Source organism: Pimephales promelas, chromosome 13 (genome assembly GCF_988280905.1).
Source record: "Pimephales promelas chromosome 13, fPimPro1.hap1.1, whole genome shotgun sequence".
Taxonomy (NCBI): Eukaryota; Metazoa; Chordata; class Actinopteri; order Cypriniformes; family Leuciscidae; genus Pimephales; species Pimephales promelas.
In genome coordinates this window covers 27765594-27778393 of record NC_142781.1, presented here as the reverse complement: position 1 = coordinate 27778393, position 12800 = coordinate 27765594, and the positions used below count along the sequence as shown (strand labels likewise).

The window sequence follows — 12800 nt, the reverse complement described above, 5'->3', positions numbered from 1 at the left end:
CGTCAAGTTGCATTTTTGAAGGCAAACTTAATGTATCTTATGCTGCCTTAATTTAAATTCTGAATTAACTTCTAAATTAAATACATTTTAATTTCTAAACTACACATTTTATACATCATTTTTTTACAACCTAAGATTGTATTTGTCTCAACGTGTATATTTGTTCAACAAAAAAAAGATCGTTAAAAAGTTCGAACAGGAGAGTCATGAACGCGCATCACAGAACAGAACAAGGCGAGCATTTGTGCTTATAAAACTTAAACATTTTTATTTATTTTTGAAATGACCCATCGTTTCGCTAGATAAGACCTTAATTCATCGTCTGGTGTCGTTTACAGCCCTTTGAAGCTGCACTGAAACTCTCATTTGGACCTTGAACCGTTTGGTACCCAGTAAAGTCCATTATATGGAGAAAAATCCTGGAATGTTTTCATCAAAAACTTTAATTTCTTTTCGACTGAAGAAAGAAAGAAATGGGCATCTTGGATGACATTGGGGTGAGTAAATTTATCAGCAAAAGTTTTTTTTTTTTTAAAGTGAACTACTCCTTTAAGTCAGGATGTTCTGCAATCCCACCATACCTGGGGTGTGTCGAAGAGACAAAGGGAGTGGACATAGCAGAACAGCAGGACACAGATGTAGCCCCTCCTGGAGGTACACACTCGCTCTCTCTGCCTCTCTATCCATCTTTGACTCCAGCTGAGCTCTTAAAGGTGAGGAGAGGCCAAGGAAGGATCACGAGAAAGGCATCTCCCATCTCTGAGTGTGTGCTGACAGTTCGCATGGGCTGATCACCAGCATTTTACTGCTCTCGATGCCATCCAGAGCCATCTCGCTGTCCACGCAGAAACGAGATGCCAGGTGCTCCAGGTGAGTGCCAGATTTCTGCCAACGCTGCAGAAACACATGGATAAGTACACATTTTCTGCAGACAGTATAAAATATCATGCATATACAGTAATGTTTAGTGTACATTCATACTTCACATATAACTATTTATATGTGCGCCTCCCTGCACAACAAACACAATGTTTTCTGATGCTACAGTATGCTGCATGCCCCTGACACTGACATGACAAATGTGACGTGTGGAAACGCTGACATCGGCCTGAGAGTAAAGCCTCTCCTGAGGGGCTGTCTAACACAGGGACTGATACTCATAGAGCTGATGTCAGTAGGTTCCTCCGGGAGATTTCTAAGTGCGGCCTGATTTATGGTCTGTCACAGATGTCTCCCGTGCTCTCGTCTGAAATCACTGCAGTGGAGGTACCTGCTTGCCGTCGCTGATGTTGCACGGCACGAGCAGGATCTGGGAGGCTGGGAAAGTGGTGGAGACGGACAGACAGTGCTGCTGCTGGCGGATTTGCTGTCCGTGGGTATAGATCCAGTCCTGAGCAGGAAAGAACACAGGCTTTTCTGAGGCTGTACCAACATATAATGAAATGAAAAAGCAATTGCAATTTTCTTTCCAGAGAATTGCACAGATTTCAATAGATTGCAACAGACTGACTAACAGAAAGATCTTCCAGGTGTTTTAAATGTTATGTGACAGATTGGACTGGAAGCTCAATAAAATTAAATCAAGTATCCTAATTTTTGATGAATGTAAAAAATTTAAATGAGTGTATTTTTTAACTATTCTTAACAGTAATTATTACTTTACAACCCATCTTTAAAAGGTTTGCATTTACATTCATACATCCAAAGCGATTTAACAATAGAGGAAATTAAGCAATTCAAAGTCACATAGAGCCAACAATATTCATAATATGCAATGCCAGGTTTATTAGAAAACCAGATTAGTTTTCTAATAAACCTGGCATTCCAACTATAGCATTCCCAGACTTGTTCATTTAAAGATGTCTGTTCTAATCTGTCACCTCCACTTAAATGGTAAACAGAGAAAGAGAGATCTTGGAAGAAAACAGATACTTTTTGCTTTCCTCTGAGAAGGTGGTCTCATTTGCTGTTCTGAGACATGTAGAGAAAATGATGCACGAGGGCAGTGTGAAAATGTGCTTTTGTGAGCCATGCTGATGAACCGCTTCCCATCTGGTGAGTCTTACAGACGCTTAACAAGGTCACACGCAGCAGGCAGCAGGGAAACATGCTCTTGTGGTGTTATGAACACACTCAAGTGCTCTGAAATCACTTTTGGTGCCTAAACACACCATCTACTGTCTCTCATCGTCTCTGGGCTTTATAATTTAGAGAATTTTTTACAATGCAGAAGAGACTGGGAAGAATGATAGTTTAAGGCTTTATGGCTATTAGTTCATGGCTTTGGTTTAACCAAATTATAATGATAATTATTAAACATTGATTACTATAAAAAAATGTATTGTTAATTTTAAAATACCCCATATATAGTTTATGATTAATGAATATGGAACTTAATTGCACTTTAATGCTATTTCCTTAAATTCAAAATTCAGTTCTGTATCCTGTTTGCTGCCTCAATTAAAATTCAGGAGCTGAACAGACTTTAACAGCCATTCATGGATTCAATTCTGAATGATGCACAACGCTGTTTTTTTCCAGGCTCATGTGCAGGTGAGGAAGCCATGAAGGATGACAGTAGGGCAGATTAGCTGCTCAGAGACCAGAGGGCACCTCTTTGTTTAATATAATTACACAGCAGTGCTTAAATGTGACCTGAATTAAATCCCATTACCCCGCTGTAAAAGCTGCCCTTTCAACACGCCCCTGGTTGCATAGCAGTTAATGTAATCTAGCATCTCAGAGTATCAGCCTAACTGTGTGAGATGTCAACGATTCCTGGCGTGAGGATAAAAATGCTCACTACCTTTGCTCCTTTTCTGATCTTAACAGAATATAATTCCTCCAGCAATGGCAGTACCAACATTGATTGATAAGGAAAAATAAATCTGCTCATTTAATGCTTTAAGCATGCTTTTTTTATATTATGCCAGAGTCTTGTACCTGGTTGGCTGCTGGTACGTCTTTGGTGATGGTGCAGGGTGCGAGTGTGAGCACTGGGAGATCCTGTCCCTCAACTATTCGAGACTCTAGACAGTTCTGTCTCTGCCGAATTACACCAGACTTGGCATCAGAATCATCAGGAACTCTGGAATTGGAGATAGAAACACCATAGTATAATGATAATAAATACCCCATATAGAGAAAAAAAGTATATTCTTTATATTCTTTAAATATATTACATGTTTCTCCTAGAAAGCAATGAGTATCAAATGAAAAAGTCAGCATGAAATAAATATCCACCCCATCAATTTTGTAAATCCGTGTGGTAGATCTGCATGTTGTTCATCCATGTACATATATGTATAACTTTATTTTTTGATCTTGTTATGTTTAATTAAAATACAGTAATATAACTCGATCTTTCAGTGAAAACAACAGACTTCTCTCTGGTGATGTATCCTGGACTTTTATCAACTTTTATACGCCAAATTAATGAATGTAACACAAATAACAATCGTCTTTTAAGAAAAAAACAACAACCTAAAACTAAGTAAAATCTGCCATAGTGGGTGGGAAATCTTTCCCCCGAGACAGATGAGAGCAGATGGTCAGCAGCTAGTCTACAACAAAACAGCTTTAGACACAGAGATGCCATACACTGCCATGCTAAATAATAACATTGCACTTTACAATCATCCATCACCACCCGCAGACACTCAAATACACACATCACACTGACTCACTTGAGCTCTGGGTAGACATTGTCCAGATACCACTTGAAGGATTTGCACTTGAGACTCTTGCGGAGCTCCTGCCTGCCGTGAATGCTGATAAGAGAGGAAGAGAATGAACTGAATAAGAGATGAATCTTTTCCCTAATGCCTCCCCATTATAGATACACACATAAACACACACATGCAATCAGTCACTCACTCTCCATAGGACTTCCCCCGAGCAGCCGGTCGAGCGGAGTAGTAGAACAGTTTGAACTCATCCATCCAAACCTCAGCAGTCCTTCTGGTGTTCCTGAAACAAAGAGCATTGAATGTGAACACCTGAGAGGAACTTTAAGAAGGCACCTACTGTAATACTTTGAAATTAATATCAAGATACTTTAAATTTTATTTACTTATATGTAGTCGATTGTTTTATTTCATCAATTTATTTATTTGCTTTATTTAAAGTATGGCATGACTGATGCCAACAGCTGTATAAATGATATTCAGAGGGAGTAGAGGTGTTATATAAATATCAATGATTTGTTTCTGTATGAAAACTGACAAGATTTTGTGTCTCAGTTTGTCAAGACATTTTACTGCAGGCTAAGAACTAAATCTACACATAAACAAACCATAGCTGATTGTTACATATCTAACAAATAACTTTGCTAACAGATGTAAAAGGACATGGTTTTAAAGAGTATCTAGGAAAGCCAGCTAATGCCTTTAGCAATTATTCATTAGAGCCTCTGAACTATATGAGGAAACAGATTTTGTTGACTGAGCACACTGCATAGCGATTCAGATTCAGAAAGAATGTTGTGCTATGCTCTTAATATTTCATTCGGTTTCATGCTGAGGTTTTTCCCCGGAGGCAAAACGTGATAAAAGAAAACAAATTTTACACAGCAGATTTTCTTCCAGGCAGAAGTTGGAGTATTATCTCTATCTTTGGCAAGAAAAATCCAACACATAACATAGGAAAACATTCAACAGAGATAAAAATAAAAATTAAAATATTAAAATTTACAGGTTAACACCTCCCAAGGACAAAAAAAAAACCTTCAAGCGGGATTATTTTATTAAAAATTCAGATGTATAGGAATTAATATTATAAGTATGCGCCCTGGTCAGGACTCTTACTTAATGTATGTGTTGGCGTTGCCCTCTGGGAAGATGTAGGGATGTTTCTTGCGGAATACGTGGCCGACCCTGCTACAGGGAATTATTTCCAAGCTTCCTCCACACATCCATACTCTGAAAGAAATCTCTACAAACAAAATACAATAAACAATCAATCACAGTGCGTTTTATTAAAAAAAAAAAACATTATGCATTAGAGCATAATGCTCACCATTATGCTCACCAAGATTGTATTTATTTAACCAAAAATACAGTAAAAAAGTAAAAGAAATTATAAACATTTCTTTACTACCACTTTTGATCAATTCAATGCATCTTTGTTGAATAAAATAATGAATTTCTTTATTTGTGCATTCATAGGTGGCTCTGCTGACACCAGATATTGCAGAAATGTACAGTATAAAATGTATGTGCATATTACTGTATGTCATGTAGAGAAAAATAACTTGCTGACATGTGATTTACAGTAGCCCTCCAGGAAACTCCCTTGTCTTACTCTCATGGCAAGAATTAGATCATACGACTGAAATCTCTTGTCTAAATATACCACTGCCCAACGCTCATTTGCAATTATGAGCACAGTAGCATACTTGAGTCTAAAAAAAAAACAGCGCTGCAACAGCTCCGGTGTAATTCTGTCATACATGCATGGTTAATGATGGATTAACTCAGCTCAACCATCCAATTCCCCACAGTACATTGCTCTTAAGGATTTTACAAAGTCAAGAAAAGAAAACCCTAGGCAGTTAAATAAAAGCACCAAAATACTGTAGATACGGTTTGAGAAAATTGATTCCAGAGATCAAGAGAAGCTATTTCTACGTTCAAATGTCATTGCGAGCCATTTCCTCTCTGTGATAAGACAACAACACTAAGTTTCCTCCGTCAGTGCTCGATCACGGAAGAAAAGTGATTGAAGGTTTCTGTGCCATCAGACAGGTGCTCTCATGCATAGTAATAACTCACCAAAGTTCTCCCCTCCCCAGATGTCCATGGCTGTGTCATATTTTCCCAAGCGATTAAACCACGATCTGTCAATCACAAAAAGTCCACCTGCGATGATGGGTGTTCTGAGGGTTGAAAGAGTGAAAAAAGAGTGAAACATTAAGTCTCTCTTGACATTAAACACTTCAATCCAGGTGACTGCTTAAAATACTGCTGTCACTCAGGATTGATGTTAGAAAGCATTTCTTTTTAAATGTGGTTTGGGTGAAAAAGAACGAGAAAAGAGGATAAAAGGTCACTGAAGTGGGGGTGTGTGGCCCATTTGTCATTCTCCTGAAGAAGCTCAGCTTGCCCTTCAAAATCACTGTACCCAGAGAGCTGCTTCAAGTGCTAAAGAAGGACACTAGAGGAAGTGGCTCCGGTATTATCTGAAGCATTTGAATTGCATCAGCCATCTCTCATTGTGAAGTGGTAGGACACATCGTTTCCTCTGCTTCTCCTCAGGGCCACTCACGTACTTTCATTTCAGATTCATTTACTTTTCACAAAGCCATTCTCATCTTATTTTAGTAGGCAGAAACAAAGCCCAAAAGCTTCAACAATTGCACTCAGTGTATGAGTGTAAAGTAGAAAACCTGTCGAGGGTTGTAAAGATGTGAGAGTGTGAATTAATTTTAAATAATGCAATAAAATTAATTTCTAGGTTAAAGGTATGCAAATAAATGAAAAGCATATATCATTGCCAGACTTGAAACGATGTAATAATCATTAATCGGATCACTTGGAAAAGTAACAACGCACATCTGATCGGAGTTGTCCTTAGCTTAAACATGTGGGACCACAGACATTGATCCAAAGTATGTCTTAGCAAATACCTCTAATAATAACTGTTATGGGAAGGGCATAGAAGAATATAACCTTTAAATGTACTTTAGGGCGCAGTCCACACTACTGCGTTTTCGTTTAAAAACAGAGACCTTTTGCTACGTTTGCACCTCCCGTCCAGACTAAAATGGAAAAAACGAAGACCTAAAACAGAGAAGTTAAGAAACGCTGCAGCTCCGTTTTGCTTTTTGAATCTCCAGAGGGCGTTTTAGTGAAGACGGGACAAAACGGAAGACTTTAGAAACAATGTTCCCTGATTCGTCAGCCACCAATCACATGACCCAACCCCGTTTCTTCTGCATCAAATCTGAGGAATAGCAGAGAATAGTCAATCCATTTCCTGTTTACACTGGCACGGGCATGCCCAGTGTTGGTGAATGGTCACGTGATCCACGCTTTCAGTCGTTTTAATGTTTGGATTAATTTCCTGCACATACATAAATACAGCCCCAGTGAGCATAAGACGATTCTCTCATAAAAACTTTTTTTCTTTTTTAAATCGTAGGGTACCAACCACAAACTTTTAAATGACAGTGTATGTAACACATACACAAACTCTTGCTAGCAAAGAAAACAACTGGCTGTCAGTCAGGGTCATGGTTGTGTGGTCCCTCTCACATATCATCCTGATATACACACCACTACTTCCCATCAGTGTCCAAACACACACTCACACTGACACACACACACAGCTCTCAGTCACTCAGTTATCATCGATCTCTTCTGCATCTGTTGGCGGATGGGCTGTGAGAGACCCAGGCCGGTGCACAACACACGCAGGAGCAGACGGTTCTGAGCCTCTCTCAGCCTGACTGCCTGCTTATCTGAGCTATTAACAGCCTTCCTAACAACAGCCTTTGAGAGAGCTAGGAACAATGTGGATTACACCACAACAAAAGGAGAGAGAGAGACGATTGGGGAGAAGAAAAAACAACCAGGATTTAAAGGTTGATATTGCGATTTTTGGTTTAAACAATCAAAAATGATGAATTTCATAATTTTATAGCAACTCAATATTTTAATTATGATATAATTCCTCAATTCTTAATGGTCAACCAGACTGATCTTCTCAGTGGAAATCAATGCTTCAAAGGGCCATTTCTCCCTTCAAAGACATGAAATAAAATACTACATACTTTCCTATGCCCCTGCTCTAACAAGGGATGATTTTCAGCATTTTATTCAGAAGAACTTTTGATTGTTTTATTTAAAATGCAGTACATGTTCCCACATCTGAAATAACTTGTTTTTCCAACCAAGGCCACACAAGGGAGGAGAGCAATATTAACCAACTTCTTTTTATATTTTCTGAAGAAAATGCAAATGATGCTTTCCCATGTAGAATTCGCCCCCACGATGTAAGAGGCTCCATTCTTATTGTGTATTTGAGACCATGCCAATTCTCACCAATTACAAAAAAAACCTAATCGGCAATAATAATCCAAGTGAAACTAATCAGTACATACAAAATTTAATACAAAATATTTCTAATCAAACATTTGGTAAATCTCAAAATAGAGATTTTGTCAGAGCATTGTTATGCAGTTTCTAAGGTGTTGTGAGTGATTTAAGCATGTTGCTTTGCAGTTGCTAGAGTGGTTTCTAGGGCACTTACAGGTAATTGTTTGTTGGCCCAAGTGAAAAAAAATCTCTATGACATTCTGGACCCTAGGTGTGAGATTGTTTTTAGATTAAAGTTACATTTTTGATTCAAGTAAAATTATTTTAATATAAAATGATAATGTATTAATTGAAATACTTTTAAGTCATCTTGTGGCCATCTTGGAAGCTTGTTGAAGAAACCCTAGTGTGCCCTGGCCTCCTAGTTGATAACCATTGTGCTAGTTTAATACTTAGAAACCGCTAACCCTGAGTCCAAATGCAAACAATAGTTACAGTGATGCATTAAACGCTTTTTCGGAAAGTAATTTGAACTTACAGCAAACAAATAAAAAACAAGAAGCTAAACATGAAGCCCAACTCAGGTGAAAAAGACGTCCAATTAAGTGTATTAAAAATGTACCTAAATATGTTTTTAGTACAATACAAATATAATGTAATGCATTTTTAATACACTTAATTGGATGTCTTTTTCACCTAGAGATGTTAGACCAAACCTCTGTCCTCATTTAGCTGAATTTTTATTATTATTTTTTAACGCCCTTTGCTTCTCTTCACCTACTTAATGGGCTCTGTAGGGTCAGCTCTCTTGGCTCGCTTTTCAGCTGATAGCTGCTCCCATTTAAAATGCAAACTCCAGTCGAAGCCTGCGGCAGAGATGGAGGGAGAGACAAAAGAAAGACAGAGAGATCAATAAAGATCTTTTTGCTCTAATTTCTTGTAACTTACATTTTTATGAGTCATAATTATATAGTACACCATAGTGGCTGTGATGATTAAAGTGCACTGCTGATGATAGGACAGGGCTTTCATCATGGATAATTGTTAGATTTGTTTCTGGGTGACACCGCTGATTGGGGAGTATGACCGACGCACCTTGATATCAGTGGGACATTGAATGGAGGATTATAATTCACAGTTTTTACCTCCTCGCAAGTCTGAGGAAGCGGCAACATAGGCAAACGTGTCCATATTAATGATGTCAATCACAGGACTTGCGACGCAGGTCGGGTCCTGAAAAATTAAATAAAAAATACAAATTGAGACAAAAGCCCACAAGAGACTTGAATGGGTATGTGGATGGCTCGACTCTGTCTGTTCAGCTTGATTTCACAACAAAGGAGGTGGAAAATCAGCGAGAGCTGGGATTATCTGTGTTACTAAGAGCGAGTGAATGTGCACACACACTCATACAACATCATTACACCAGACGCTCTGACCTCATCGCTCAACCCTTTCATGTCTCACAAAATAGTCTTGCTGAAAGAATACTTGAGATGTGTCAGCACTAAAGGCTTTCAAACTACTTTAAACTGCTAATAAAATGCATTTAGAAAATTGTGATTTTATTCATTTTGTTGTAGGTGAGAAAATCCTGTCACTTCCGAGTTAACATATGAGTTCTGAGTTCACACTTGAATTACAGATATTTTAAAAAAGGGTAAAGCTTTGCTTGTGATCAAACATAACTAAACAACATTTATTTCTCCATCATAGTGCTCAGACAAATTAACATCAGTTCTCTGCCAAAGCTAAATGCCAATTTGTTGTGAATAAAATCACCATTTTATTGTTGTGAAAAGAATTTTATTGAGCATTTAAATTTTTGCTGTGCCGTTTAATGTTGTGCACTACTAAGATATTTCAAATAAAAGTTTATATATAGATTTTCTTGAAAATATTTTGAATTTTTGCAGTTAAGTTTGTCAAATGATATATGTCAAATGACAGTGCTGCTAACAGTCAGACAGAACAAAGCGGCAGGGTTTCCGTGCATGTGCTTGGCAAGCGGTGCTGCATTCAGTGCCGCCTCCATTCTGCCTGCTGACTCTCTCCCATAGAAAAATGAACTGAAAAAGGAGACAATACCACAGAAGCCAGGCAAAAATACTCAAAAGATCACGGCCACAAAAAGAATGAGTGAAAAATTGTACCTCTTTGACCCTTAGCAGCAATGGTGGCAGCCAATCTTTGTTGACCTCACAGTGACTGTCCAAAAAGGTCAGGATCCCAGCTCCCGCAGCATCCGCCCCTCGAACCCGGGACCGGATCAGTCCTGTGAATCACACACACACACACACACACACAGAGAGAGAGAGAAATAGGGTGATCAGGGGCAATGGAGAATTCGAGCAACACATTTCATCTGTTGAGAAGCCTGTTAAACTGACAAATACTCTCATCTCAACAATCTCATTCACAGAAAAAGATATGAGAAGAGCCATTTAAATCTGATTAGTTGAAGGGACAATTAAAGCCTTATGGTTATTATCGAATCAGAGCAAGAAGCTTTTCCATGAAGGCAAGGCTGTTAAATCGGTAGAGCCTGACTGAGGATGCATAATAATTGTAAACGTGCAAGACTCGTGCAAAGTTTCACGCTGCATGGCAACTTCAGCCAATTAAAAATCCCATTTCATCCTCAATAAGGCTGTATTTTCCAGATGGGTGAGCGCACCCTCTACAGAGTTGTTGAGAGCAGGCTGTGTTTGTGTGTGCATGCATATTAGACCAGTTTGGCCCCTCTGTGTATGCGCTGGGCAGAGGGAGAAGGAAAGAAAGAGCGAGAAAGACAGACAATGAAAGAGAGAAAGTGAGTGAACGGCAGTGATTACATTCACCTACAGCTAATAGAGTTAACATAGCAGAACCGCACACCCTGTTTGTAGCTCCGGGATGACAATGGGGTTTAAATGCCTTAAACCTTTTAACAATTTTCTCTTGTACAGAGTTGGCTGCACAGGGGTTTTATGCATTAATCAATGCTGTCTAAGCGACAATGTGTGACAGTGTGTAATGGAACCTCGGAGCGCTGGAATCCCAACAGGGAGGGGGCAGCAAGTGGATTATCATTACTAATAATAACTTTGCAATGTTTCTTTCTTCGCGTTTTAGGTGACAGTGATGAGTGAATGTTACATTACTATTATTAATATTATCATTATTAGTGGAGCTTGCTCTTATTTTGGTTTAGAGAACTGGTTTTAAACTTTTGTGCATAACCAGCTAGGGGCGCGACTGATTCGCTTATTTGCATCTTATTTAGAAGAGCTGGACTATTACTTTTCTAAGGAATTGGACTTTGCCTGGCAGATGATGAAATGAAAATAAATCCAACAGATTTAAAATGAAGGAGGGAACCAAGCCTTATCTACGGAGAAGAATTTCATAGCAACTTGGGGGACTTTTGACCGCCTAGCAACCATTCAGAACCAGAGTTGTTATTGTTAACTAAAACTATAAAAACTATTGTTTTAGGTAATTAAAATAAAGCTGAGCTAAAATAAAATTTAAATATTAGAAAAAAAAAATAGAAATGATTTAAGTTTAAGTTAAAGCATGAAAGTATTAAAGCTAAAACTGAAATAAATAATTATAATAATAATTAAAAAATGAATTAATGGTATATAAATAATACTAAAATACCACTGCTCAGAACACCTCATCAACCACATATCAGCACCCTGCATTCATCCATAACACTTTTGCATTGTGGCAGTGAGTTTTGCAAAAGGAAGCCCTTCTCATATTACCGTCAGAGTATGTAAATCCAGTTATTAACATCTGAATGCATTTTGACCCAGTGACATTAAAAGCATAATGCTAATAAACTAAATGAGAAATTTAAATTCAAATTGGACATGGAAATGTACTGTATGTAAAGCTTGACCTGCTTAATTTACCAAAAAGCTAACCAGCCATAAAGATGACTTAACCTTTCAACATCCATAATGTTGTTAAACCGTGCTAATAGGATTTCATTAAACATTAAGTTGGCATTTTAACCAAAGTCAATCTCAAAGGGCTTGGACAGCCATTCCGAACAACGGCCGACATAAAATCTGCCACAGGCTGTACAGCAGTGGCAAAATCAATATTTGCTATAACGGTTTAAGAGCAATGGTTTCAGTTAGATGCACATCGAAATGCTCTGCTTACAAATTGACTTTTAAATGTTTCTTTTTTTTTTAATCAAGAGTTTAAATCTATGTCTATGCGAGCTGCTTGCCAACTAATCCATGTTCCATCATCCTCTAGACCCAATATATCTGTTCATCTGAATGGAAAGATACGGATGACAGCACGAGTGCGTGGAGGGGGAACTGTATGCTCTGTTTTCCACCTGTGCAAGCAGTACATGTAAGTGTGAAACACAGTCAATGTGCAGTAATCTTCTTCACAGTCTGTTCACAGTCACCCTCCTAGTAATGGACCACCTGCTGTTATAACACTCACCAGTACACAGGCGAAAATCAAACAGCTGCTTTTAGAATCTGGATGGTATTACAAACATGCATGTTGCAGCCCCAAAATGAAATATTTAATTTGTTGTGTTCGTAGAATTATATTGGTTTTTAAAATTATATAAATATTTAAAAGGAAGTCTAAACTGTGGTGTAATGACGAAAGTTGGGGGAGATGGGTGAATGAGTAAACAAGACTGATGATGTTCACAACTCCTGTCTCATGTGCTTCATTACTTATTAACCCCTGAAAGACACCAAAAATTGCCGACAAGGTTTAGGCTCTTTTTTTGCCATCATT

At 38.2% G+C, this 12800-nt stretch overlaps 1 protein-coding gene across 2 annotated transcripts in view; it reads right to left on the bottom strand.

Moving 5' to 3' along the window:
- Positions 1-12800, bottom strand: part of galnt14 (UDP-N-acetyl-alpha-D-galactosamine:polypeptide N-acetylgalactosaminyltransferase 14 (GalNAc-T14)) — a 35060-nt gene that overhangs the window by 366 nt on the left and 21894 nt on the right. For both annotated transcript variants that reach the window (XM_039692232.2, XM_039692233.2), the window contains exons 6-15: positions 10190-10311; positions 9182-9269; positions 8818-8902; positions 5772-5875; positions 4806-4932; positions 3877-3969; positions 3687-3770; positions 2944-3088; positions 1271-1390; positions 582-894 (exon numbers count right to left, since the gene is read on the bottom strand). In XM_039692232.2, the coding sequence (XP_039548166.2) occupies positions 736-894; positions 1271-1390; positions 2944-3088; positions 3687-3770; positions 3877-3969; positions 4806-4932; positions 5772-5875; positions 8818-8902; positions 9182-9269; positions 10190-10311 (1127 nt within the window). In that variant the 3' untranslated portion in view covers positions 582-735. The remainder of the gene's footprint in view (positions 1-581; positions 895-1270; positions 1391-2943; positions 3089-3686; positions 3771-3876; positions 3970-4805; positions 4933-5771; positions 5876-8817; positions 8903-9181; positions 9270-10189; positions 10312-12800) is intronic.